Raw genomic sequence first — 26,631 nt, 5'->3', positions numbered from 1 at the left:
TTATTATAGTTCACGCCAAACTTTTTGTCGCCAAACTTTTTGTTGTGCGAGTCGAGAGAAACTTAGAATTGAGTTGTTGTCAGAACTAGTACGTTTTTATAGGCTATAATGTATTCTTTGAATTATATTGTGATTATGAAATTGTGATCCAGTGAAGATGCAAGAATAGTCAAGAAAAGAGTAGAGCCAAACAGAAAGATTCTTCTGAATTCTTATTTTAGAAAACACGTCTGTTTAGTGGTTCAAATATCTTGTCAGGTTACGTGACATATGTGAGAATGATATCAATTCCTTCTTTTATTTGCAACTTTTTACAGTGTCAGAAAGTCAATTTCATAATTACCATCTTTCTTCATCCAATGCACTTGAGGCTGCGGGTAGCCGCTGGCACTGCACGACACTGTTCCTCTTCTGCCCAGGAGAAGTGAAGAGTTGTTCGGCTCGTCTAACCATTTTGGAGCCACTGGAATTGAACATCAAACATCACGGTGCCAATTTAGTCACGGCTAAAGAATATTTTCGGGACTCTCCTGGATTATAATAAATAATTAATAATAGTAGTAATAGTATAGTTGTACTTAGATTAGAGAAAGTTTGTTCTTTACATTTTGATTTCAAAAGACTGTAGTCTTTTCATTCTTTTTCCACATGCGTCCTTTTTATGGAACATAACATCCATTTGCACCGATAGTGTGACATCTCACAAACTGCTATTTTGTCAGATGTCAGACTGTCGTCACAAATGGGCGGTATTAGATTCGTAATACTAGACTTAGTTTCTTTGTTACCTTTTATATAAAGTTCTGTAGATCTGTTGACTTTCGCCACATGGTTGGAGGCTACGCATGTGTAGGTTCCACAATGTTCTAATGATACTTTCTTGATGACTAGCGCGCTGAAGAGCTCTGAGTTTCTTTCTACTACCTAAAGTAATAAATCTTAGTGATAAATTAATATAATTTAGTTTTCTAAAATTTGTACAAATTAATTGTGCCTCTAACGTATGAAGACTATGTGGTCTTTTGGTACAAGACAGTTTGTTCAGACTATATTTATTGCTTTATATTAATAGTAACAATGTTTCAGGTTTTGATCTAAGACCAAAATAACAGTATTATGGACAACAAAAACTTGGTACTTTGGACTACTTCTTACCTACTCGTTCGATTAAGATGTTATCGAAATGTTAACTTGAAACTTATCCATTCACTCGTGACTCGTGACACTACTATACTAAACTATAATAAGGTACTAGACTAATGGTCTACTTACCTTCAACCCACTAGAAATTCTTTTACCGTCCTTCAACCACTCAAAATGTATCGGCAGATCCCCAGTCCTTACATTACAATATATATTCACAATTTGTCCTTCTTGCAGATTCGTCCCCAGTAGCAGATCATCTAGTACCGGTGCCTCTATGACCTGAATTTCAAAAGCCCTTCTGGCCATTTCTCCAGAAGGACTGGTTACTATGCAAGTGTATATAGCTCCGTTGGACTCCTTAGATATTTCTGGTATGGAAAGAATTCCATTGATGTTCACGCTTGGGGTGTTACGTCTGAATTTGCGTTTTTGATGGGATCTCTTGTAGCGGGATTGGAAGATCGCGTTTGATGTTAACAGCTTGCCTTGGTATTCCCAGTCGATTTTGCTGGAATTTACAAAATATGTTTTTAAATGGACTATTCTAGTCTATTCTAAGAAAGAGTTCTGTAAAAAAAGAAACTGGGCATTTTTGGTGTCAGAACTACATGACTCATAGTTAACTTCTATGGCTAAAGAAGAAGCATAAACATTTTTGAAAATTTGGAATGAAATATTTAGGTTACCTTATCGGATATCCATAAAATGGGCATCTTAAATTAACTGATTCTCCACTTTGTACTTTGACTGGTGGTAAAGACCTGATGTATGGTGGTCCTGAAACAAATACATCGAAATAAGTCTAAGAATTTATGGATAAAGTAGGTTATTAGCATTTAATTCAGAAAGGGTCGAATAAGAAACGATTCACAAATGAATAGGCCTTTCTAGGTTTACATTTCTGTATTCGATTTTAATTCCTTGTCTAGAATGTAGTCTAGAATAAGCAGTCATTTTTACAATCCTTTTCTCAGTACCATAGACTAATATTAGTCTGTATGTCAGCACCTACCAGTTCATATTTAACACTTACTCACTTACATCATAGTCTATGCTTACACTTATTTATTGCTCTAACATTAAACCTACCATAAACATCAAGCCTGCTCTCATGGGAAGCCACATGGTCTCCCTCCCTGGCGGTGCAGGAGTACAGACCTCCGTCTTCCACTCTCACTCTGCTGATGTTCAGCTGCGTCACTACGTCCGTACCTCATTGCAGGGATCCAGCAGAATACCAGCGTCAGGTATTTTACCTGACACATTCTGAGCTGGACTCCCATTCGGTGCAAACTTTAGACACAATGCACCACGCCGTTAATTTCTTTTTGCATTTTATGTTTCTCTTTTTGCCTACCCTTTGTTTTATTTTATTTCTTATTGTGTATCTTTGTTGCGTCTTTATGTATCTATTGTCTACATAATTCTCCTGCATAACCATTAAACTCACCATATACGTCAAGCCTGTTCTCATGGGAAGCCACATGGTCTCTCTCCCTGGCGGTGCAGGAGTACAGTCCTCCGTCTTCCACTCTCACTCTGGTGATGTTCAGCTGCGTCACTACATAATTCTGCTATTCAACCACTGTCATCATCTTCCTGCCCTGTTCCCAAGACATTTGGGGTCGGCGCAACATCTCTTTTTCTCCCATTCCTCTCTGTCAGACGTCATACTTACATCCACTCCCTTCTGCTTCATATCCTATTTCAGGCAATCAATCCATATTTTCCTCGGTCTATCTCTGCCTTTCCATCCTTCAACATTCATACTCAGCACACTCAACTAGTGCTATTCAATCTCTTTACTCACCATAAACATCAAGCCTGTTCTCATGGGAAGCCACATGGTCTCCCTCCCTGGCGGTGCAGGAGTACAGTCCTCCGTCTTCCACTCTCACTCTGGTGATGTTCAGCTGCGTCACTACTGAGTTATCTGATGTCATCACTTGGCCTAGGGCGTATCTGTGGATAGAGTTAGAGGTGGTTAGTAGACGGTCTTGATGAAGTTTCCGTACTAGAGTTTTCCGTAGTCATATTTGCAACCAGAGATTTTATATAACTTTTTTTTTTACATAGAATTTACATTTTTATATACTGAATTTTACAAAAACTAGTGGAAGTTTAGTGGTTAAAATAAATATCATCCTCTCAAGCAACTGCAGGTTCGGTTCTAGGACCGTGGCATTTACTACTGTACTTTTTTTATACATAATCTTGAACAAAATGACTGATTAGAGGTGAAGGAAAACATCTTCCTTAAGGAAAGCTGTTAACTGAAATGTCAGCCTTGATCAAGCGTGGTGATTAACTCTCTCCTTCTCTGCGTAAGAAAAAAAAAAGGCTTGTAGCCTGTGCTGAGATAGTAGATAGTAGAAAAACTGAAATTTGAAGGAAAACCGTTTTGGTTTACCTATACATACAAATAATACATTTTGGCGCAATCTACTTCAGTATCATCTTACCTAGGATCCGTGTTACTAGACACGACGATACCATCTCTCTCCCACACGAACTGCGGAGGCCGATCTCCAGTGGCTGCACATTGCATGCTTATCTGAAAAGTATAAAATAATACATGACTGTAACTGCATGAAAATATTTCTGATTTCGGATTTTTGAAATAATTAACTAGCTTCCATCAGTAGGTCCCGGCCGTCATTGAACATCCTTGGCAGTCGTTACGGGTAGTTAGAAGCCAGTAAGTCTGACACTAGTCTAACTAAGGGGTAACTGGGGCGAGGCGGGGGGTTGCCCGGGTAAAAGGCTCGTGATGATGATCATAATCATCAGCGGTTCCCTACTTTACTTTACTAATGCGCTAACTAAAACTGACAGCATTTTTCAAATGAATGAGTAAGAAAAATTTTGATGACGTTTTTATTTTTGGAGGGGTTTTACAAACGAGTTTTTCAGACGACCTGACAAAGGTAGGCGATGGACGCAGACCGATTCCAACCGATCTTTGTGAATGTATGGGGGGAGACTTTAGATCAGCGGTCGACGTTTTAATGGCTGAAATTATTATTTTATTTCTATTGTTTAACATTAAAACACTTATAACAGAATATTCCCATGAGTTTAGAACCGCCGTTTTGCAAAGTTGGTTAAAAATAAATACTCACGTCGCCACCCGGAGTGACAGTTCTTTCAGTAAAGTGTTGTGTGATGACAACACGCATGTCTGCTAGCCTTTTTCTTCTATCCAGACCTGAAATAGACAGAGAATATTAATATTAAAAATTGCCTCTTAAATCCGATGAAACGTGTTGTATCTGCATCAAGAATTCGTTGGACATAATAAACATAAAACATTATCTTATTAACGGTTATTTTTTATTAGATTTTTATTAGGGAAATAAACTTAGGTTAACAAATTAAAACAAAATATTTTTAAATCACGAAAGTACCTATGCTATGTTCCGTTTCCGCAGATAAATAGTATAAACGGTTTTGTGGACCACATTTAGCCTATCCGTCTACGTCAATTTTTTTATAGGACCAGGATTTTCCAACCGACTTTTTGTAGGACGTGTTGCACTACTGCTTTCAGTCAGTCCTACATTTCTTCGACAAAACATCGGTTACTGATTATCGGACGTAGGCGGAGAACCATATATACGTTCAAAACCTTCCCACGACGCGAACTAGTTAATTTTCATAAATTGGTACTAGTTGAGTGGTTGCTAGGCAACAGTTACGTCATCAATATGGCACTGATATACACGATGGGCGTAAAACGTTGATTATATAGATGCTCTCGTCTAGCTAGTGAGTACACTGCGGGACAGAAATATTGGGGCAGTTGAATGGGGACTACGAGAGTTTGTTAAAGTTGTTGATACCTAATGAAATTAAATAAATATCTACGGATAGCTAATAGTGAGGACCTTTTATTTGTATTAACTAAACTGTCAATAAATAACATGTCTGTAAATAAGGATATCAATTTAAGAGTTATTACCTAATACAACAGTTACTTATATCTGATAAAGAACAGGAAGAAGAAAAAAACTGGAATCATTCTGAGAAATAGAAATGTGACAATTATTTAAAGATGCTTTGAATTTCATTGGTAATCATTTCAATTTTAAAAATCATTAAAACCTTTTTCTTCACAAATTGTATCGACACCGTCGCCCCAATAACTTGCACCTCGAGTGTAACTAAATATAGTTTCCGGGATCATTAATTGGCAGCAAATGTGTCTTCGACTAATCAGTCTGAGCTTATTGCCTTCAGCGATAGATGAGGGTACATTTAGATTTAGTATTTACCTGTCTATCCTAGGTATAGAGATAGTTTTAATAGTATTTTGAATTTTCGATAGCGGTTTCAGCTATATGTATTTACTACTAGACTTAATACTAGAATAATCGGTAGCTATTATGTTATTCTGATGTATAAACTATGATACTGTTAAGTTTCGTTAAAATCCGTTCTGCGGTTAGCGTGGGAAGATGTACCAGTCAAACACGTATTTTTTAACCGACTTCCCAAAAAGAAAGAGTGTGTCAATTCGGATGTTTGTATTTTTTATTTCTATTTTCCATTCACACGGGAAGTAATTCCCTCAGCACGCTGGTAGAACCGCGGTAAACACATAGTATTATCATAAAACAAAAATAAAAGAATAAACATTGAAATTGTCCATGCTAGTAATAAAAGTTGTCACATAGCAGGATTTCCTGGCACTGACCCAGTAAACTCTATTTATGGACGAGAAATGAAGTATTTTCATTTTCCATTCTTTTTTTCAATTCATTTCCATTTTACTAATTAGAATTGCAACTTCGACAATTCTGGTTTTAATCATTATTTCTGTGACAAATTAATATGAAGCTGTATAGTATGAAAAGACATTACATGGAAAGTTTTCCGGTAGTTTCGAAATATTGTTTTTTTTTTTTTTTTTTTTTTTTAATTTTCAAGCGCTCTTTTTTAATCTGTATTGTCTGATCTAAATCTACCCAGTTTTCTGGCCAACCCAATACTCCTTAGTAAGACTGGTTGTCAGACTTTCTGCTACTACCAAAAATATTCAAATGACAGCCGGGACCCAGCAATATTTTAATTTATTGTGCCTTCGAAACACTGAAAAACTCTTCACCCATCCACGGATTGACCGTGCCATGCGCTGCATAAGCTTATGAACGATCGACCGCGGATTTGACTTAGCCACGAGCAATGACAGCGACTCAATTATTAACTGACTACCTCAATCAGTTATTACCGTACACAGAGTAAGATGACTGGAGACATCATAATGCAGGTAGGTCAGGCGCCTTCTTCTAGGTCAAATAAATACGGTGGGCATAGCCAAAAAGATGAGTTACGAGTGAAACTAACGGGGCGTTAGGGTTCTTCGAGACAACTGTCAACGATTTTTGGTACATATTATAAAAAATGGTCGGGTCCAAAGAAGGCGTATTAGGTAGGAGACAGTAACGTTCCTCGTCCCCCACTCACCTGCATTTTGGCGCGATACTTTCTCAAGCGATTTTCTACTATGGCACCTTTTTTTTCTGATGGGAAATCATCTAATCACTTCTCCCGCTGTGGGTTAGCAGCGGTGAGGGAGTGTCTTACTGACTAAACGCATCATGTTGCTTCGTAGGCCTTATATGTACCAGGGCTGCGGTAACTCTTTCGAACAATCCCGCAGGCCGGGTCCTATATGGCATCTCCGCTAGTCATTTGTTCTCCATGTTACTACTACCTACAGCTATCAAGCTGTCTACTCATAAGTGCTTGCAATATGAGATGCCTGAAGCCTTTGACGTGGCGCCGAGCACTGTCAATTGATGGCAGTTTAATTGCCTAAATTCATAGAGGTTATATACATACCGTGTTGTGTTGTATAGTTTTATGGAGGACTTAGGTGGGAATATAATAATATGAGTGTTACTTTTATTGTCATAATACGTTAGCTTTTCAAGCATTTTAACCTGCATCCCCCAGGACGCTACTTTAAGCTTAAATAAAACTATTTTTACAGATTTTGATTCTGCTTCGAGCTCCTACCCCCCCCCCCTAGAAATGAATTCCTCACTTAGCCACAAGCCACAGACTCTTCACTTAGCCACGAGCCACGCTAAAAACATCTACCAACACAAAACTAAAACACGCTTAGACGGAAAAACCGATAAATTCTCCGATACCATATCCTGGTCAGCCATTAGCATTTAGTGACGTCATACTTCAGGTAGACGCGAATCGTTTACGATAATTGAAGTTTGCGGTCTGACGGCTAAGCGGCAACGGAGTATGGAAAGATGAGAGATGGCTTGATGCAGGTAGGTCAGGCAGTCTTGTGGGTCAAAAACGTGCGGTAGATATGGCCAGAACTATACTCATATTGCTTTCCACAGTTTTTTCAGGAGTTACATTTGGCTTAAAGCTAAGAACAATTGAGAACCCTGTTAGGACATTACTATCAGTTATGAGAGAGCATTAGATATAAGAGAGGAGACGTTAAAGTTCTACGTCCCCCGAACATTTGGGCGCGCTACTTTCTTAGGAGATTTTCCATTATAGCACCTTTTTTGTGGAAAATCATCAAAAATCCATCAAATGATCCCCTTCCGCTGTGGTTTAGCAGCGAAAGGAAGTGTCAGTTTCTTACTAACTGAAAACCATCATGTCCTTCTTTCCCTTTATTATACCAGGACCGCGGTAACTCTTTCGAACAATCCCGCAGGTTTACCTCTGTAGTCATTTAGTTCTCCATGTTGCGGTCTCAGTTAAGCGCTAGCTCATATGCCATGATGCGTCTGTCGGAAATAGACGTGTCGGTTCTAGGAATCGAAAATCCAGGTGTTTGCTATGAATTTTCGATATTTGAATTTTGTAGGGGTCTGGCTGTTTGTAGTTTTATCGATTTTGCTTGTTTAAAGGCGTTGTATTAAGGTTTCGAAGTAATGCTTATTGAGATGTGATATTGAGTTTTTGTACCATGGTACAGCATCAGTGTCTCAAATGTCAGTGAAATCGAATAACTATAAAACTTTTGAATTTACTTACTTTTAATGGTTTTCTAGAATTTTGACGTTTTGGTAAAAAATAAAAACAAATATTCGAAATAGTTCCATTTTGGAGCCCTACACACACATAAGAAAAACTAATGCTTTATAATTCACCAATTATAATAAATTCTAACCAAAACATCCACTAACCAGACATACCATATATAAAACCTCTTTATCCCCAAAAAAAAAAGAAAGGGACCTATTCAGCACAAAAATCATTGCACAAACTATACGGAGTTAGGTGGGGTACACACGTTCGTCGCACTCAATTCCGACATTTGAGTCGGCTTGCGGAGATAAATAATGGCAATAAATAATCTGGCTGTGACACCGGCCGTGTGGAGAGGGCTTTACTTCGCGTCACCGATTGTGAGTGGCCGGTTGTTACACCGTACCCGAGATTTTTTTGGTATCGTATTATTTTAAGGCGTCACTATCATCATTGTTAATATCATCCAGTATGATACCCTTGTGAATATAAAGCAACAATAAACAAAAAAACTTTCACAACTATTTTGGGGTCGGTTTTCAATCCAACTAGATGCAGCTAAGTAACTGTGCTTGACATGTAGCATTGGAAAGAAAGATCTGACCTGACCAGTCCAATTCAATCAGACCTCCTCAACAAAGTTACCCGGGAATTCCGATTTCCTTTGATAACTCTGGTGGTCATCTTTCTGACCACCCTTTAAGCCTGCCAAAGATTTACAGATGACAACTAACCAAGGGGTATCAGGTTGCCTATTTTGCCCAACTAGGTTGACGAGGTCATAGAGGCACGCTCGATTTACAACCCTGAAACTCAGCTGCATCTGGTTAGACTGAAAACAGACCCAAACATAGTTAAAAAAAGATTTAAGAAAATGTAAGATTCTAAAACTGCATTACACTTCGGTGTAACGCACAGCTCTATTTATTGAAACGCCTTTTGTTGTCGGTCGGTAGATGGTCGTTTGTTTTGTTTTACGTATAACCGTAATGATTCATGGGGCTCGCTCCGACGCCTCCATGAGCTGTGTAATTCACTTGGTTTTGTTCGGTATGGGATTATATAATGATGGGTTTGAAAGGTTTGTGGGTGACGCTTTAGATTTTTTTTGGATGGTCAATCTTGTGGTATGATTTGTAAAGATTTGGTCAAAGGGAACAAGATTTTGACAACTTTCCATCAATTTTCGAAAATTAACATTTTAGATTTTTTTGTACTTTCAACATTTAAATTGTATTAAGGGGAAACCAACTGTAGCTACCAGTCCGATTTTGATAAATTTTTTTTTATGGGACATGATATTCCTAATTTATTTTATACACACCATTTACGACAAGATTTATTGAGTAATAATGTAAAAGATATAATAAATAAAATAAGGATACAATATTAGATTTATTTATAACAGGGTTTTAATCAATAAATGACCCAAGAATAAATAATAAATAAATAAAAAAACAAACGGGGTGAGCTAAATAAAACCGTTTAAAAAGAATATCGGTATTCCTGTTTCCAAAAACTCCAAATATTACTTAAGTTTAAAACAGCACCTAGAACAAACACAGAACCAACAAAATCACAGTAAAAAAACTCCCACCCAATATTTCCAGTTGAGCGATAAATAAATAAAAATGCTCGTGATCCGCTCTGATGAATATCCAATTTTCTTGGCGTATCCATTGAATCTCTTACCCATCATGTAAATATAGGAATATGTCAGATATGTAATATGAGGATTGAAACTGTGCGTGTTTTTTTCTTTGCGTTTGACAAAAGGACTTGTGGGGCCATGAAAAGGGTGTTTTATTAAGCTGAAGAACGCGTTAATCTCGGGAGCTACAACATGGCCCATTTTTCAAAAAAGGCTATAAGTTTATCCGAGTGCGTGAAGAAGTTTCTAGTTAAAAATATTTAATATCAAAATAATAAAAAACATTCCAAAAATGGAAGAATAGAGTTTGGGAACAGTACAAAGAAAATAAATGTGCTGAAAGACCATCGAGACACATTTAAGAATTTTTCCTTTTTTTCGAAAACCGATCATTTAAAAGACCCACGACTTATTTTAAGCCCAGAATCCATCCTATTCCCAGATATGAAAATCTCAATTTTTTTTTCATTATTTAGGCCTCACAGAAATGTCAAAGCTCATAGGTTCTCAACCGATTGCACACGACGTACAGGCGGACGCATAAATATGAGAATATTGTGTTTGCAAGCTAACTTCACATAAAAAACCACCTCCATATTGGCTGACACATTTAAGAGATGCTGGTGTCACAAACAAAAAGACTGACACACAAAATGATCTCTAAGTAATAATAAATTACATAATTTATATTTTTTTTTCTAAAATTTATTAAATAAAAAAAAAATGTACTCTATTCGACCTACAACCTATTTTAAACCAACAGTGCACTTTAGATTGTCTGGAAATCTTATATCTAGATATATCTGGATGAAAAAAAAAAGATTTTCCAGTTTTCTTCATTATTTAGTGGCCTCACAGAAATGTCAAAGCTTATAGGTTCTCAACCGATTGCACACGACGTACAGGCGGACGCATAAATATGAGAATATTGTGTTTGCAGGCTATACAGGATGTTCGGAATATACTGCGATATGAATCACCCCGATATATGGGGGGATTACTATTTTTTTAAGCTCGAGTGTATGTAGAGGGTATGGTTTTAGCATTGTTTGTTTTAAATACTTGGTTTTGATTGCGACTTCGTCTGCGTAAAATAATAACTTTAGGCCGATTATAATACCCAATAAATAAATAAAAAACAGATTTAAAAATTGCCTATATCCGTTGCCAAGATAAGAAATAACTCTGTGTCCATTCAAATCGATTCAGCCGTTTGTCATGAAAGCGTAACTTACAAACAAACTCACTTACATAATAGAATTAATTCATTGAAGTACAGGTACATTAGGTACATTATTTTAAGATTAGAAGCTACATCCATTACTCCTGAAATCTTTAATAAAGGAGAACTTTTTTCTTTACAAAACTATTAAAGAAAAAAATATAGGCCTTAATACGAATATAAAAACTACAACCTTATCCGATACAGGTATTCAGATTTTTCCTATCCAGTATAAGTTGACCTCTCACTAAGTTCCAGCTATATACAAACAGGGTTCAACATAAATTGGACCTTAACCTTCATATTTTCAGCGTTTTGACAATTCACTGGGCTGTAATAATGAATATTGAGTTCCCTGATACTATCTGAAAAAAATGGAGTGTAAACTTTAAATACCTGGGTTATTTAATTAAAAGATGGCTTTATTTGGAACTAGTTTTCGTTTTGACTATCGCTGACACAAAATTCTCATAAATGTTTTAAACCTGTTTTTTAACTGCGAAAATAACCCTGTCTTTTTGTCGGGCTTGAACGCCAAAACTACTGATTCAATTTTAATGTTTTGGTGAACAGATAGTCTAGAGCAGTGGTTCTTAACCGGTGGTCCGCGGACCACTGGTGGTCCCTGGAGGCATTCCAAGTGGTCCGCGAAGCTTAGCTTCGCAACGTTGCTATACTTTATCTAACTTAATTTTTAACGACTTATAATTGTGAGCGGGGGTTTTCGCATGGACGTATATCGGGTGTGCCTAGTCTCCCCATTCATGAAAATGTATGTTTGGGCTACATTTTACGTAATTTTGGTTTTGAGTCTTAAAAAATAATTAAAATTTCGAGCTCGCTTCGCTCGCGTATTTAGAAACTGTATGCCCTTATTTTTGCATTTGTCAACAAACAGAAAGCTAAGTACGTTTGGCCTACATTTTACGTAATATTTGGTTAAAGTCCGATAAAAATTTCGCACTCGCTTCGCTCGCGGATTCAGAAACTATATGCCCTTATTTTGGCATTTGTCAACAAACAAAAAGTTAAAGAGATAAAGATAAAAGATAAGAGATAAAGATAAAGTTTGGGCAAAATTTTACGTAGATAATATTTGGTTTAAGTACGATAAAAATTTTGCGCTCGCTTCGCTCGCGTATTCAGCAACTGCTTATATGCCCTTATTTTTGCATTTGTCAACAAACAAAAAGTTAAGTACGTTTGGGCTACATTTTACGTAATATTTGGTTTAAGTCCGATAAAAATTTCGCGCTCGCTTCGCTCGCGCATTTGGAAACTACATAGGCAACTTTTTGTTTATTTGCATTTGCTGACCTACACAACAGCCGACATGCGTTTATCTTTAAGTAGAACTGACCCAAAAATTTTTTTTTTTTTTGATAAATAATAAAGAAATGAGTGCTAATTTAGGTAAACCGATGAGGTGGTCCCCGGCAAGACAAAATTTAGTTAAAGTGGTCCCTCATGTCAAAAAGGTTAAGAACCACTGGTCTAGAGCCTGAGAAATGCCATAGGCTACTATTTATTAGTCGGCGGTCATCTCGTAAAAAAAATATTGTTTAACAGAATGTGAAAAGTAAATTCCCCATACTTAGAACTTCGTAGGTAAATCAAACTCTTTGCCACATCATATAAAAATGTTCATCATATTATTATTTTAGATTAAAAGGACGTAAAAGATTCTCATTCTCAGATTTCTAAGTTTGAAAACACAAACATTCGACCCATACATAAAAATCCCCTTTTGTATATCTGTGTAGCCTAAAAGGGGTATTTGCAAAACCCCGTGAATTATAAAGGTCGATTAACACATAATCGGTCATGCTCAGCTCGCACGGACGCGGGATTTGTATCTGAATAGATTACGTTTTGTGAATACTAAAGCGTTTTCCTTCTATTTAAATAATCGTTTTTTTTTGTATATGGAAACTTGATCAGAAGTGTATAGAGTAGATGTAGTTGTCAGATTAACATTGTATATATAACTGTACAATAGTGCAGCTAATAAAATAATGGAATAAGTAAATATTTGTACACACAATAATGTACCACAACAATTTATGATATTCTAATTTTAATTTGTAATTGTAATGATTATTGAATAACTTCCAAAAAGGGGTTTTCTTTAGAAATAAGCATTACCTTTGTAGATTATTTCTGTCCTGTCGCCTTTTTTATTAGAATAGAATAGAATAGAATAGCATTTATTTCTTAGTATATTTTAATTACATTCAGGTCTTTTATATCTATACATTTTTAATTCGGAGTAAAGCATAAAGAATTATTATTGAAACATCTATAAAAAGAGAACAAAAAAAATATCTTACTATATTGTAACAGTATCACTAGAAAATGCCATCACATACTTAAAGAAAATTTCGAAAATAACCCATTTCATATACTGAAAGCTGAAAGGACAAAATTACAGCGAGCTCCGCTAGTCACCGCAAGAGGGCGCTGGCGCTCGCCTGAATAATTCATAATTCCTCGCATCTTCGGCTTTATGCAAGCTTTAAGTGCAACACTGCCGTCAAAGTGGTAGGGTAAGTCGGAATTTTTGTATTTTGAACTCGGGGTAAGTTGGTTTGAGTGGAATGTGGGTGTTATAAAGAAAATATGGAAAAATATTTTCTATTAATACATATATTAGGTGTAACCGTGGTTTTACTTGCGTCACGTGGGAAGTACTTCACAAACTCGGATAAGAAGTAGCTTATGAGCATAGCCTACCTTTATAAATGGGCTATCTATCATTGAAATAAGTTTCAGATTCGTTCCAGGAAACCCTGAAATTAGTACGGTCATAAAAACTACGCAGCTGTAAACATTACACAGGGTTAAAGTGAATGCTTTGACAAGTAGCAAAAATCTCAAAATAAAATGTTTTTTTTTTTTCTGGTGGGTTACACTTTAAAGATATCCTTAGAAACATTAATTTAAAAAATAGTAAATGGTTTTTTGACGCTTCATATCGAATGTATGCTTAGATTCACTTTAATGTTATGTGATATTTTCAATCATTTTCATGTACGAATGAATGCTTACTTAATTCTCATTAAAACTATCAGGCTATGCGTAGGGAACATAAAAAAAACTACTACACTATATTTAAAAAAAAAGAGGCCACATATAAAATCCAATAGATTTTATTAAATTCTGGGTTATAGAATTCCCAGTTCGCGTGGCACGGATATGAGCTGAGGGCTTCTGGTTCAATGGAGCGAGAACTCCTGGCTGTATCGACTCGTTTTTTTTCCTTCATGTTTATCAAATATTTTTTTTTCACGTGATTTTTCAACGTGACATGATTTTAATGAGGGAAGAAGGATGTTCATTTTTTTTTTTCAGGAGCTGTTTGGTATTTGCAGTTGCATTTTTTTATTAATTATTTTTTAGAAATGATTGCTAGAGTGGGTGATAGTTAATTGGATAGCTCATTATTTTTTCTAAAGAATAAGTGTTGAATGTAGAGTGGCTTTTATAGATCGATACACCAAGCCCTTAAAACAAATTGATCATTTTAGTAGTAGGTATTATTTATTTTATTAGTTGTACCTACTTTGGTTACCATTTATGTTATCCAAAAAGGGGAGCTCAAAATCGGGGATTTATTTTGAAATTAATCTTCAAATATTATCACGATAAATTGTAATGATGCATCCATAAACTTAAAATGGCAACAAGTTAGATTTGATTACAATATTATTATGTACTTTTAAGGAAAAACCTATAATGGATTCCTATATCTGGTAGCATTAACCTTAATATAAGTCAAACTTTACTTCCTATTATGGCCAACTTGCACAGCTTAGTCAGTGACTCTATAATTTGTATTTTTGACGTACAAACTCACTACCACACTGACGTCACAAATGACATCAGGCAGCACCAAAGCGGTATGTTTCCGAAGCACATGTTACCACAGCTTGCTTCTACGTTCAGTACCGAGTTACCTACCATAGAGAACAAAATGACTAGCGGAGATGTCATAAAGCAAAATCTCTTAAGAGAGTAGCGCGCCAAAATGCGGGTGTTCAGGGGACGAGGAACGTTATTGTCTCTGCCTTCATACGCCTTCTTTATTTTGAAGTACATATATCGTTTCATTAGAAAACTTTTGTTACTTACTACCCACGGTAAAGGTTGGTGCATCCGAATGACCGTGATATAAACGTGTGCTGGCTTGAGGCGACCATTTTTTTTAAAACCAAGACACCAATCATTCAAGTTCTATCTCTGACAGATGTCTCAAGGAACCTGAACGCCTCGTTAGTTGAATACTAACTGATCTTTCCGATCACGTTTATCGCACGTTACGTTGACCTACAAGAAGGCGCCTGAGCTAGTAACCTTATGGCATCTCTGCTCGTCCTTCCTCCGTGGAGCCGCACTACGTACAGTACCGACCGTGGTTAAGACGGGTTGCGGTTTATGGCATAATGAACACATTTTCTGTGTTTTTGTGTGTGTATTTGTGTTTGTTTGTGTTGTGTATTGTAGAGGTATGGGAAATGTGGGGCGTTTAATTGTAGGATTAATAAATTGTGTTTTTCTTACTAAGACTTTAGGTATGACGAGGTAATGGAACGCACCGAAGCTACAAGTAACTTAAAGATATGTTCAGTTATTACGAGATGAAAGCATAATTCAACAAATTCTAATTCATATCATTATTAAAACAAAACTTGGAATAATTTTATATCAATTTCTCATTCCGCCCAAAACAACCAAAAACTGAAGACGATAAAACAACATTATAAGAAAAGTAAAAGGAAAAAAAACATAGTTATTACGACCCTACGTTATTTTCCGAATCACCGCCTCTTATATCTGGCTTGTCTGTTTGTCCGTCCAACACATGGAGAACAAAATGATTAGCGGAGGTGTCATAACGGAAAATCTCCTAAGAAAGTAGCGCAATGAGGACTAGCTTAATACCTGCGCCTTCTTTAGATCCGACCATTTCTTCAAAAATCGTTGACAGATACCATAAACAATGCGAAGGCCTCGTTAGGTCACTGGTAGATAATTGATAAAGATAAAAAAATATTTGTTAAAAACATATGTTATATGTATAAGGTGGTACAAAATTATTTACAGTTTCAATATCGTTTTGCCATATCAGGCGTACAAATATACATACATTTATTAAACTTAAAATCTACATTCGGATGCTTAAGCTAAACAAATATCAAAATATCCGGACTAGAGTTACAATTTTAATAAAAAAAAATATATCTTTTAAGAAATGGTCTACCTTATAGTAAGCTCTTTTGCATAAGAGTTCTTTTAGTTTATTTTTATATATTGATCGTTTTAGTCATGCCTAACGAACGAATTTGACCTACAAGAAGGTGCCTGACCTACCTACATGGTCATGGTCATGGTCATGATCTCTGCTCATCTTTTCTTACTCCATGGTCCGACACGATTCGACCGGCTTGTAAATTGGATATCACTTCCTGGCTACTAGACCGTTTCATAACCGACATGTGAGCATCAATATATGAATGCCTGTTATTTTCTGATATTGCTTTTCATGATGTCATGTGGAAAATTATAGTTTTTGTAGGTGTTAAGCTTGTTATATTCTTAGATTTAGAACTAAAACAAAAATTTTAAAGACTGTATGAGTTTCCTCTTAGTTCGAATATTTTTTTCTGAAAACTTCAAAACTACATATGTTTTTAAGTCCGCTTCCAACCAAATCTCGAGAAGGAGTGTTTTCAATTATCATGACCCAGTAATTTAATCAGACTAATTTAGACAGATGAATAGATATACTCTTTTGTAAGTACCAATGCAACTTTTCTAAGTTTGTATGTACTTTCTAAGTATTTCTTAGACACCATTGACTGTGTTTCGGATGGCACGTTAAACTGTAGGTCCCAGCTGTCATTGAACATCCTTGGCAGTCGTTACGGGTAGTCAGAAGCCAGTAAGTCTGACACCAGTCTAACCAAGGGGTATCGGGTTGCCTGGGTAACTGGGTTGAGGAGGTCAGATAGGCAGTCGCTTCTTGTAAAGCACTGGTACTCAGCTGAATCCGGTTAGACTGGAAGCCGACCCCAACATGATTGGGAAAAAGGCTCGGAGGATGATGATGAATGAGATGTACTCTTTATTATGTACATTGTACACCAATTGAAATACAACAATAATAAAACTAAAGAAGTCGGTGACACAATAGGCGGTCTTTTCGCTAATTTAAATCCTTAGAAACAAATAGTTAACCATTTACAAAATGGCTGCCGAAATCTCAATAGATATCAGTGGGTAAATTACTACTCGGCCTGCCTTGTTCGTACCTTGTGCTAGTGAGCCACTAGCCCCCATTCACAAAACTCAAATGTCAGAGAACATTTGCATCAAAGCTTCATACAAATCCAACATTAAAACTAAAACACAGCTTTAACCGAGGAGTTTAAACCCAAAAACCAAAAACAAATTCTACTGAAAACGTGCAGTTTTAAAACATACGTTATTTCGTTGGCGAAAACTAGCGAAAGCTCGCTAAAAAGTGATGGACGAAATTCTGCGACTCTCAGAGACCAGAGTCGTGGAATGTAGTACGAAATAATTGGGTGGTATGTATTTTTGCTACATCACCTTCGATTGTTTAAATTACCGGAACCGCCATGACAACATGGCTCATGAGAATGAGAGACACTGCAGACTGTTTAGTCCGCCGACGGTTTGATCGTGCGCTTGATAAGTTAGAGGATGTATGGAAGTCAGCAGTGTTTTTTAAAAACAATATATTTTCCAACCATTGCAGTCTGCAATGTAGCCTCAATATCTATGCGAAAAGGACTGCTAATTTATTAGGATCGGGCCAACCATCGCAACCAATTATAGTAATAGCTCACTCAAGCATTTTCGATCACATTGTTTCGCACACACACGAAAACATCGACAAACAAACATTATGACCGGTAGCCTCGGATCTTTTTCAGAAGAGAACATACGTCAATGGCATGTCCTATTGGTTAAATGATCTAAGAACATAACAAACTTGTTTAAGGTTATGTAAGCGAGGCAAGCATCAAGCTTGTATTTGAATGAGAGTTTTCATTGGATGACCTCTTTGGTTGGTTTGAGCTAATTTTTGAGGTGAGTTGTCATGGACTAACAAGTTTATTTAGTGTAGAGATTGTAGTATGGTTACTGACAATGAGGTCTGACCAATTTTTTCAACTGGGGCTGTTCTCGAAGTTCAGCTGTTTAGGATGCAGTACGCGCAAACATAGGTGAAGCAATCCGACACAATGTGTATATGAGTATATAGACTCAACATATGTACTGATTTTTTTTTTTAAAGGTCTTTGAGGAACGTAGACGTTTTGTTGCTGGCCCCGTACAAGAACAGAATTTATGTTCAGATAATAATAATAATAATGTCGGGACACCTTTTTCACACACGGTCGGTTAGCCCCATGGTAAGTTATTTATTAACTTGTGTTATGGGTGCTAACACAACTGATAAACTAAACATGCTCTCTAAAATTGTCATATTTCATTAACACCACAAGTTGGTTGGGTGAAAAAACCCAATTAAAATGTTCTTTAAATTGGAAAATAAAACCTAGCCTAAATCCGTTATACCGTAATGGATAAAATAATAAATTGAACCAATTTTATGACCAATTAAAGCCAAAATCTCCTAACAAGCAAAGAGTAGGCGTGGCAGAATGAAATTCATGAGGACAGATCCAACCCATATTGTTATCGATGAGAATTCGGTCTAAATAATAATAATCTATGTTTTCCTTGACTGAAAACTTGGAGTCAAACGCCAATTCCTTCTTTTTATGAGAAGAGGCTTGATAATAAATACAAAGGCTGATGATTATGTTAAATAATCTTGTAATTAAAGAAAACTGTTTGTTGTCGTCGTCACTTGCACGGGCTGCTTTGTGAAGGACTCTAAAACCTGCAAAGCGATTTCGGCCCGCCCCCGGACTCGAACCCGCTCTCGCTCGTGCACATCAGTCGCGCTTGCGACCACTAGACCAATGAGGCTGTCAAAATACTCTCTCATATTATATAATCTGAAGTGGATTATGCTTTGTGAAGTGTAACATATTATAATCATCGCGAGCAAGACAGCTAGATTATAACTTTATCCATGTTGACAACCTACACAAATATACTACCGTTTCACCCAGCTTCACATCATTATCTAACTAGCCTTTTCCCAACTATGTTGGGGTCGGCTTCCAGTCTAACCAGATGCAGCTGAGTACCAGTGTTTTACAAGGAGCGACTGCTTATGGAACCTCCTCAACCCAATTACCCGGGCAACCCAATACCCCTAGATAAGACTTGCTTGCTGTCAGACTTACTGGCTTCTGACTACCCGTAACGCCTGCTAAAGATATTCAATGACAGCCTAGACCTACAGTTTATCGTGCCTTCCGAAACACTTACCTCTTTCACGCACTTGGATAAATACGATCCCATGGCAACAGAAAGTTATATTGTTTTTTCAGTATTTATTATTTTACTAAGAAAGTAAGGATTTCTATTGTTATGAAAGAGGAAGTTTCTTTAGAAATAAACAAGAAGTTTTATTTGCTTTAAGTATTATTTTCTGTTTTCTTCGTGTTTATAAGTTGTGAAATAAAATAAAGATACATAAAAATAAAAACACTAGACACATCCGCGTTATATTTTCGCGATTTATTGTTGTTGCTGTTTTATTGAACAGTAAAACATTAAACACTTACCGTCTTACCACAAAAACTTTTAAACGTCAGTTTATGCCTTGTCTAAAAAAATGTCAAATTATGACGTTGACATATGGTTCATTTTGCATTACTTTTTACCTATTTCTCTTTATTTTATATCAAGTTCATCAGACATAATAATTAAATACTACATATAAGTTTATTTTTTTATTTTTATATATAGTATTGTGTTATTTAATAAGATAAGTAGTTTGAGCTCGTACGTACATTGTACATATAGTGTACATATTTCCCTGTAAATTAAACATTAGTATACTAAAATAACATATTAAAACGTATCGTACATCCAAATTCATTCACTAAAAAGTCCACCTTTTTTAAAGTCAGTTACAAATCCAAAGCAAAACATTACGGGCCTTACTACAAAAACTTTAAACCCTGTTTTACACTTGTCTAATAAAATTTTGGCTGCAAAATGAACCATATGTCAACGTCATAATTTGACATTAAAAATTTGGCATAAACTGACGTTTAAAAGTTTTTGTGGTAAGACGGTACATGTTGCAACACATTACTCAACACACCGGTACACTTAAAGTCATCTTCATTAACTCAGCGAGGTAAAAACTCAGGAGTGTTCCTTTAAAATTGTTTTTACATTATCTCTGCTGTATTTTCCCACCAAATGCGAGCAACGCAAGACGTGCGGCAAAATTGCTCTGACGTTTTCTTAGAGTATGGAACGAACCGGAACCGCCATAAGCACAAAGAGTATGTGACTAAATGGCAACGGTATGTATGAACAAAAATCTTTAGGGGAAAAAGTCTGCCAATTTGAGCGCAGGGACGAGGTAATGTAAACAAATAGTAATAGATTACTCATGCATTTTAGGTTCTAATTGCGAAAAACAATTATAAACTTGATGCAGGTATAGACAAACAAATATTGCTCATGAGAGAGCGCTTTTTTCCTTTTTGTAAGGGGAAATTATAATAATGTCTTCCTAGCCGAGTGTTATTTTTCGCATATAAGGAGATCAGCCAGCTGCACAGGACATGCTTATTGCAGTGCACAAGCATTTGAGCAGACACAGGTGCACTCCCCATACCTTCACTCTCATAGCCCGATGCGCGGAAGGAAAGGTATGCCAATGGCGTATCCAGTAGGTTCGATTCTCAAAGTACGTTTTCCAGTCACCGAACAAAATGTCTTAACAGAAATCATCCTCCGAGCCTTTTTCCCAATCATGTTGGGGTCGGCTTCCAGTCTAACCGGATTCAGCTGAGTACCAGTGCTTTACAAGAAGCGACTGCCTATCTGACCTCCTCAACCCAGTTACCCGGGCAACCCGATACCCCTTGGTTAGACTGGTGTCAGACTTACTGGCTTCTGACTACCCGTAACGACTGCCAAGGATGCTCAATGACAGCCGGGACCTACAGTTTAACGTGCCATCCGAAACACAGTCAATGGTGTCTAAGATATACTTAGAAAGTACATACAAACTTAGAAAAGTTGCATTGGTACTTGCCTGACCTGGGATCGAACCTGCGCCCTCATACTTGAGAGGTTGATCCTTTACCCACTAGGCCACCACGACATTTTACTAGGCCACCACGACATTTTGTTTGAAATGTCTTAACAGAAATATCTTAAGCATTTCGTGACCTAAATTTTATTTGGAAATAACTGGCATTTTTTACATGAACGGACTCAAATTGAAATGGAGAGAGTGGAAATAAAATGTTACAAAAATGTTTCGCGATAAATATGGAATTTTAATGGGAATTCAATGTCGGTTTGTGATGCTGAAAGATTTGGGGCTGTTTAGTATGGAAGGCGGTTTGAAGGAGTTTTGCCCGTCAAGTATGGCGGTGAATTTAAAGTAATTTTTTGGAGGTGATGGTCACGTTTTCTGTAATATATAATTAGGTAATTGTGATTTATATCGCCTTATTTAAACATTACCAATTAACTACATAGATTTATACTCAAACCATGATAACGGATTAATATGACCAGTTGTAAACAGCTACACTGCTTATAATAAACACATTTTTATAAGTAAAACGGATAGGCAGACACCATAGAATCATTTGTATGACCACACACAAGAATGGCACACCCGCAATCATGAAATAAAACATCTATACCTTAGGACAGACATTAAAAGAAGAACATTTCACCAGTACGAGTACCCATCTTGTTACCAGACACTACTCTCATAGATGAACATACAAATTACACCACCCCACATTTTTTGAGAGCACAAAATCTCGCAGACCACTGTCATACTCCTGCCGATGACCTTTAAACCTTACCTCGACGTCTGAATCCTACAGTTTTAGGGTACTTTTCCAAGCCACGTCAGGTAGAGCGTCACTGCGATCAACCGCATTTGACTGACGTGCGTGGTTAATGCGTGCGATGGACATACTATCGCGGACACTACTTTCTAACCATCACGTTCATTTAATCTTTTTCTTAAGAAATACAAGCACCCTCTGGCTTTCGTTTTATTTTTGGTAGCACTGAAGAATCGAAATAATTTGCAAGTGAGCAGGCGAAAAAGTGTCGCAGATTGCCTAGCAAAATACATAAGTGTAGCGCCAGTTCCAAGAACACACACACACACCCAAGTCGCAAGAAGCCGACGCGGCGACGTCAGTTTGTCACCATGCATTAGGAACGCTACGGGATAGCTGACGTCAGTCGTCACACCATACACTACACACTACCAAACTCGCCATGCGGCCGATAGCGACAAAAGCATAGCACCCGAAAGGTTCCTTAACAATCCTGGGTACACAATGCACTGGTTAACAAGAAAAGTTTTAATAGACGCACCGTGGTCCACGCCTCATTATTTCAAAACACCTATTTTGACAGCCAAGTTTGAAACAGTACTTTAGAAGTTAAAGTGTTTTCGGAATATAAAAGTTGGTTTCATTTTGTTTGACTAGCGTTTTGGGGAGCGTAACGCGTTTGCTTTTTATGGGGTATTTTTAGGTATGTTCTTTTTTTGCTAGGGGTGTTTTATTTGTGTTCTGGTTTTTTAAAATGCTTTCATTTCTAAAGTTGTTAGCACTTGTATTATTTTTAAATTCCCAGATTTTAAACTCCTAGGTAGTATTTACTACAAATACCCATCGTTTAGGATTATATCTACTTCTATTTCAAGTAATTACCATCTGCCTAGCTTTCTCCTTAGATAGTCGTTCATCCGAGAACCAATAACACCAAGCGTCGCTGTTACTTAGACACGATCTATCTCAACCCATATGAAAGTATTCATATTCATATCATTTATTGGCGTTCCACAAGTTTTTTCACAAGGTGTTATAATAGGCTTATTCTTAAGGACAATTTGTGGACTCTGTTAGAACACAGCAGCATTGGGCATTTAATGCCAGTATATAATAAAAAGTCTTACATTTATCAGTATTACATCTTTGTATGTACAAGTTAACTACAGTATCAGTGTTTTCTCATTCACCGTTAACTTTGTAAGTCGAATGTTTGTAGTAAAAGTTTGAGTAGTACCTAACCTCTTATGTAAGTTCTGAGTTTGTTCATGTGTTAACCACTTCCTGTTATGTATTTACTTAAACAACTTCTAATATAATCGTTGTTATAACAACACGTCAATCTATACTAATATTATAAAGGTAAATTGTTTGAACGCGCTTATCTCAGGAACTACAGGACCGCTTTAAAAAATTCTTTCTTGAGAAAGGCAGTATGTATGTAACTTTAAAGCTCCTAATTAGACCTACGAGGCCATAAAACCAATTTTTGCATTTATGATGGTCACTTTATAACCTTCTGAAACCCTCAGAGTACCAGAGCCGAGTCAATAAGTCCAATATACCAGCCAAGTCAACAAGGGAGGGACCCTTGAGATCCAAACCTGTTGGGGCTGCTGACAATCTACGCAAAAATCAATCTCAACAGACATTTTTTAACCGAAGAAGTCAACAATCATGTTCAATTAAAACAAACTCGTATTACGTGTCATCATCTGCCTAGACTTTTCCCAACTATGTTGGGGTCGGATTTCAGTCTAACCGGATTCGGCAAAGTACCTACCAGTGTTTTATAAGAAGCCACTACCTATCTGACCTCCTCAAACCAGTTACCCAGGCAACCCTATACCCCTTGATGAGACTAGTTGTCAGACTTACTGCTGGCTTCTGCCAGACTGCCAAAGATGTTCAATGACAGCTATTACCTACAGTTTAACGTGCCCTTTAAAACACAGGACAGAAGTGAACAATCATATTCAATTAAAACAAACCCACCATATATCAATCAATTACCTGTAACCCATTAACCCGTTCCATTAACACACATTTACATTAAAATTTCCAAATTCAAACACGTGGAGTCCGGAATGGCTTTCAAATATCACTTTGTCAGTTTCATTAGCAACATTTAGTATTCCGTTTGGTCAGATGGATGAAGTTATAAAGTATTCAGTAGTAGCTGGCCTGTATTCGCTTTATTTATGTACCTTTGGCTTATATTTATGGGGTCATGTAAATGGTTTAGGATTAATGAAAGGCGATTTTGGGGTTGAGTGTGTAGGAGTGGTTTAGTGTTAAAAGGTGGAGGAAAATCTTTATTTTGTAAATGTGTGTCTGTCTGTCATGCTTTCAGGTCAAGACTGTCGATTTAATTTAAATTTGGTATACAGATAGTCTAGCTAGAGCCTGATGAAGGACTCAGGCTACTTCTTATCCGATTGTGGAAAGTAGTTCTCTCTCTACGCGGGTGGAACCGCGGAGAAGAGCTAGTAAGATCTAGACACACGGCAGTGTGTCCGCCAAGTTCGAGCAAAAAAAAGCGACACACCGGCCGTGGGTTATATTACACGAACCATTTCGGGCCAAATTCTACCCCCCTATAACTCAAAATCTATTTTATTTACGCATATAAAATTTCTAGTATCTGTTGAGACCCCCTCACTTGTCTAAAATACAAAATTTCATTAATATATCTTTTGTAGGTCTTGAGATATTGACGTCAGAAAATCGCTATTTTTACTATACACTCACTGACTGACTGACTGACTCACTCATCAAAAACCTAGACCACTTCCAATGGTCGTGTTGACTTGAAATTTGGCATGGAGTTAGGTCTTTATGTCAAGGTAAAGGGAAAAATCTGAAAATGGCCAAGTGTGAGTCAGTTTCCAAATAATGAAGGTGTTTTATACCCGGTGTCCCCTAAGGAACTAAAACGAACTAAATTTATCTATATTTATATAATATATCTTCGAATGGTCGTACCGATCTGAAATTCGTTACAAAGGTTTATATTTAGTCAAAGTAAAGTAAAAATCTGAAAACGGCCAAGTGTGAGTCACTTTCGAAAATAACGAATGTGTAACTTTGATCCACGAACATAATATATGATAACATGTCATGCCAGTCAGTTGGTAAATCTAGTCCATTTAGTTAATCTAGTTAATTTCTTTGTAAGAAGCATAGTGCATATTCAAAAATCTGAAAGATAGTATAAATGAGACATTTCCTTAACTAACTTAATCATAAGAAAAAAATAAAATAAACAACCTTACAAAAATAAATGAAATCCCACCCAAAACAAAAATGTGAAAGGTTGCCAAGTTCGATAATATGGGAATGCTTCGCCTATAAAAGAAGTGAGATCTGAATAAGTACCAAGTTCCATACAAATACCTCAGTTAAAAATAGTTACTTTTTAATGATGTTACTTCGCAAGTTTTAATAGAAAATATATATACTTGATTCATTGCGTTTAGTAGGTTTATAACAAGGTGTGTGAAAACTTGCCAAGAAGCATCATTAAAAAGTAACTATTTTTAACTGAGGTATTTGTATGGAACTTGGTACTTATTCAGATCTCACTTCTTTTATAGGCGAAGCATTCCCATATTATCGAACTTGGCAACCTTTCACATTTTTGTTTTGGGTGGGATAATAATTTTGTCCTTTCTGTATAGAATATGATTTTCAATATAATGTTACATATTAGATTGATTCAGAAGGCACCGCTGGTGATGAGTGGAAAAAATAATTTTATTTTATTTTCCGTTTGTTTTTCCGATTTGTATTGAAGATGAATGGTTCGATTGGTAACAGGAAATTCATTTATTTTAATGATTTACCTAGACTGGTGATCGTAACCAGTTCCTTCTACCAGTTGAATCATTCACTTTAAGGTTTAGATTTACTAACCTTACCAACCTTGTCGACCTGACTGTGCAAATATGTAGGTATGAACTTTAGCTAGTATTTCTAAGCAAAAGCAAAATGCCTAGATCAACACTTTATTTTGAAGCCGTCAATAAAAATACTAAAGGAGAAAAACACTTAAATATTTAGTTTCATCACCATCCATCAATTTTTCTTCTGCAAATTCGTTAATAATACTGATTGACAAGCAGCGTTGGCTTGAAACAAAGATGCTTCATAAATCATCGGTTGTTGTTATTGCCACACTTTCAAAAATAACAAAAGGTTCACGTCAACTGAACTATTGAGAAAATGAGAACTTACTCAACTTGACATCGGCGGCCATAACTTTATCACGGCTTCGTTGATATTATATCCCTACTAATGTTATAAATGCGAAAGTAACTCTGTCTGTCTGTCTGTCTGTGTGTACGCTTTCACATCTAAAACATTGAACTGATTTTAATAAAATTTGGTACAGAGATACAGTTGACCTTCGTTGACATATCTCTACTAATAGTATAAATGCGAAAGTAACTCTGTCTGTTACGCTTTCACGTCTAAACCATTGAACTGATTTTAATAAAATTTGGTACAGAGATAGAGTTGATCTTGAGAAAGAAGATAGCATAGTTTTTATCCCGGACTTTTAAAGAATTCTCTTGGAAACGCGATATAACCGAACT

At 36.5% G+C, this 26,631-nt stretch overlaps 1 protein-coding gene across 1 annotated transcript in view; it reads right to left on the bottom strand.

Annotated features, from left to right (window-relative positions):
* LOC124642186 (Down syndrome cell adhesion molecule-like protein Dscam2) overlaps nt 1-26,631 on the bottom strand; it is a 116,109-nt gene that overhangs the window by 18,373 nt on the left and 71,105 nt on the right. The window contains exons 2-9 of the mRNA XM_047180497.1: nt 8,806-8,992; nt 4,269-4,354; nt 3,609-3,700; nt 2,957-3,108; nt 1,833-1,923; nt 1,273-1,654; nt 789-924; nt 344-463 (exon numbers count right to left, since the gene is read on the bottom strand). Coding sequence (XP_047036453.1) covers nt 344-463; nt 789-924; nt 1,273-1,654; nt 1,833-1,923; nt 2,957-3,108; nt 3,609-3,700; nt 4,269-4,354; nt 8,806-8,992 — 1,246 coding nt within the window. The remainder of the gene's footprint in view (nt 1-343; nt 464-788; nt 925-1,272; nt 1,655-1,832; nt 1,924-2,956; nt 3,109-3,608; nt 3,701-4,268; nt 4,355-8,805; nt 8,993-26,631) is intronic.

Source organism: Helicoverpa zea, chromosome 24, assembly GCF_022581195.2.
Source record: "Helicoverpa zea isolate HzStark_Cry1AcR chromosome 24, ilHelZeax1.1, whole genome shotgun sequence".
Lineage (NCBI taxonomy): Eukaryota > Metazoa > Arthropoda > Insecta > Lepidoptera > Noctuidae > Helicoverpa > Helicoverpa zea.
This window is presented reverse-complemented; position numbering and strand designations above follow the sequence as displayed.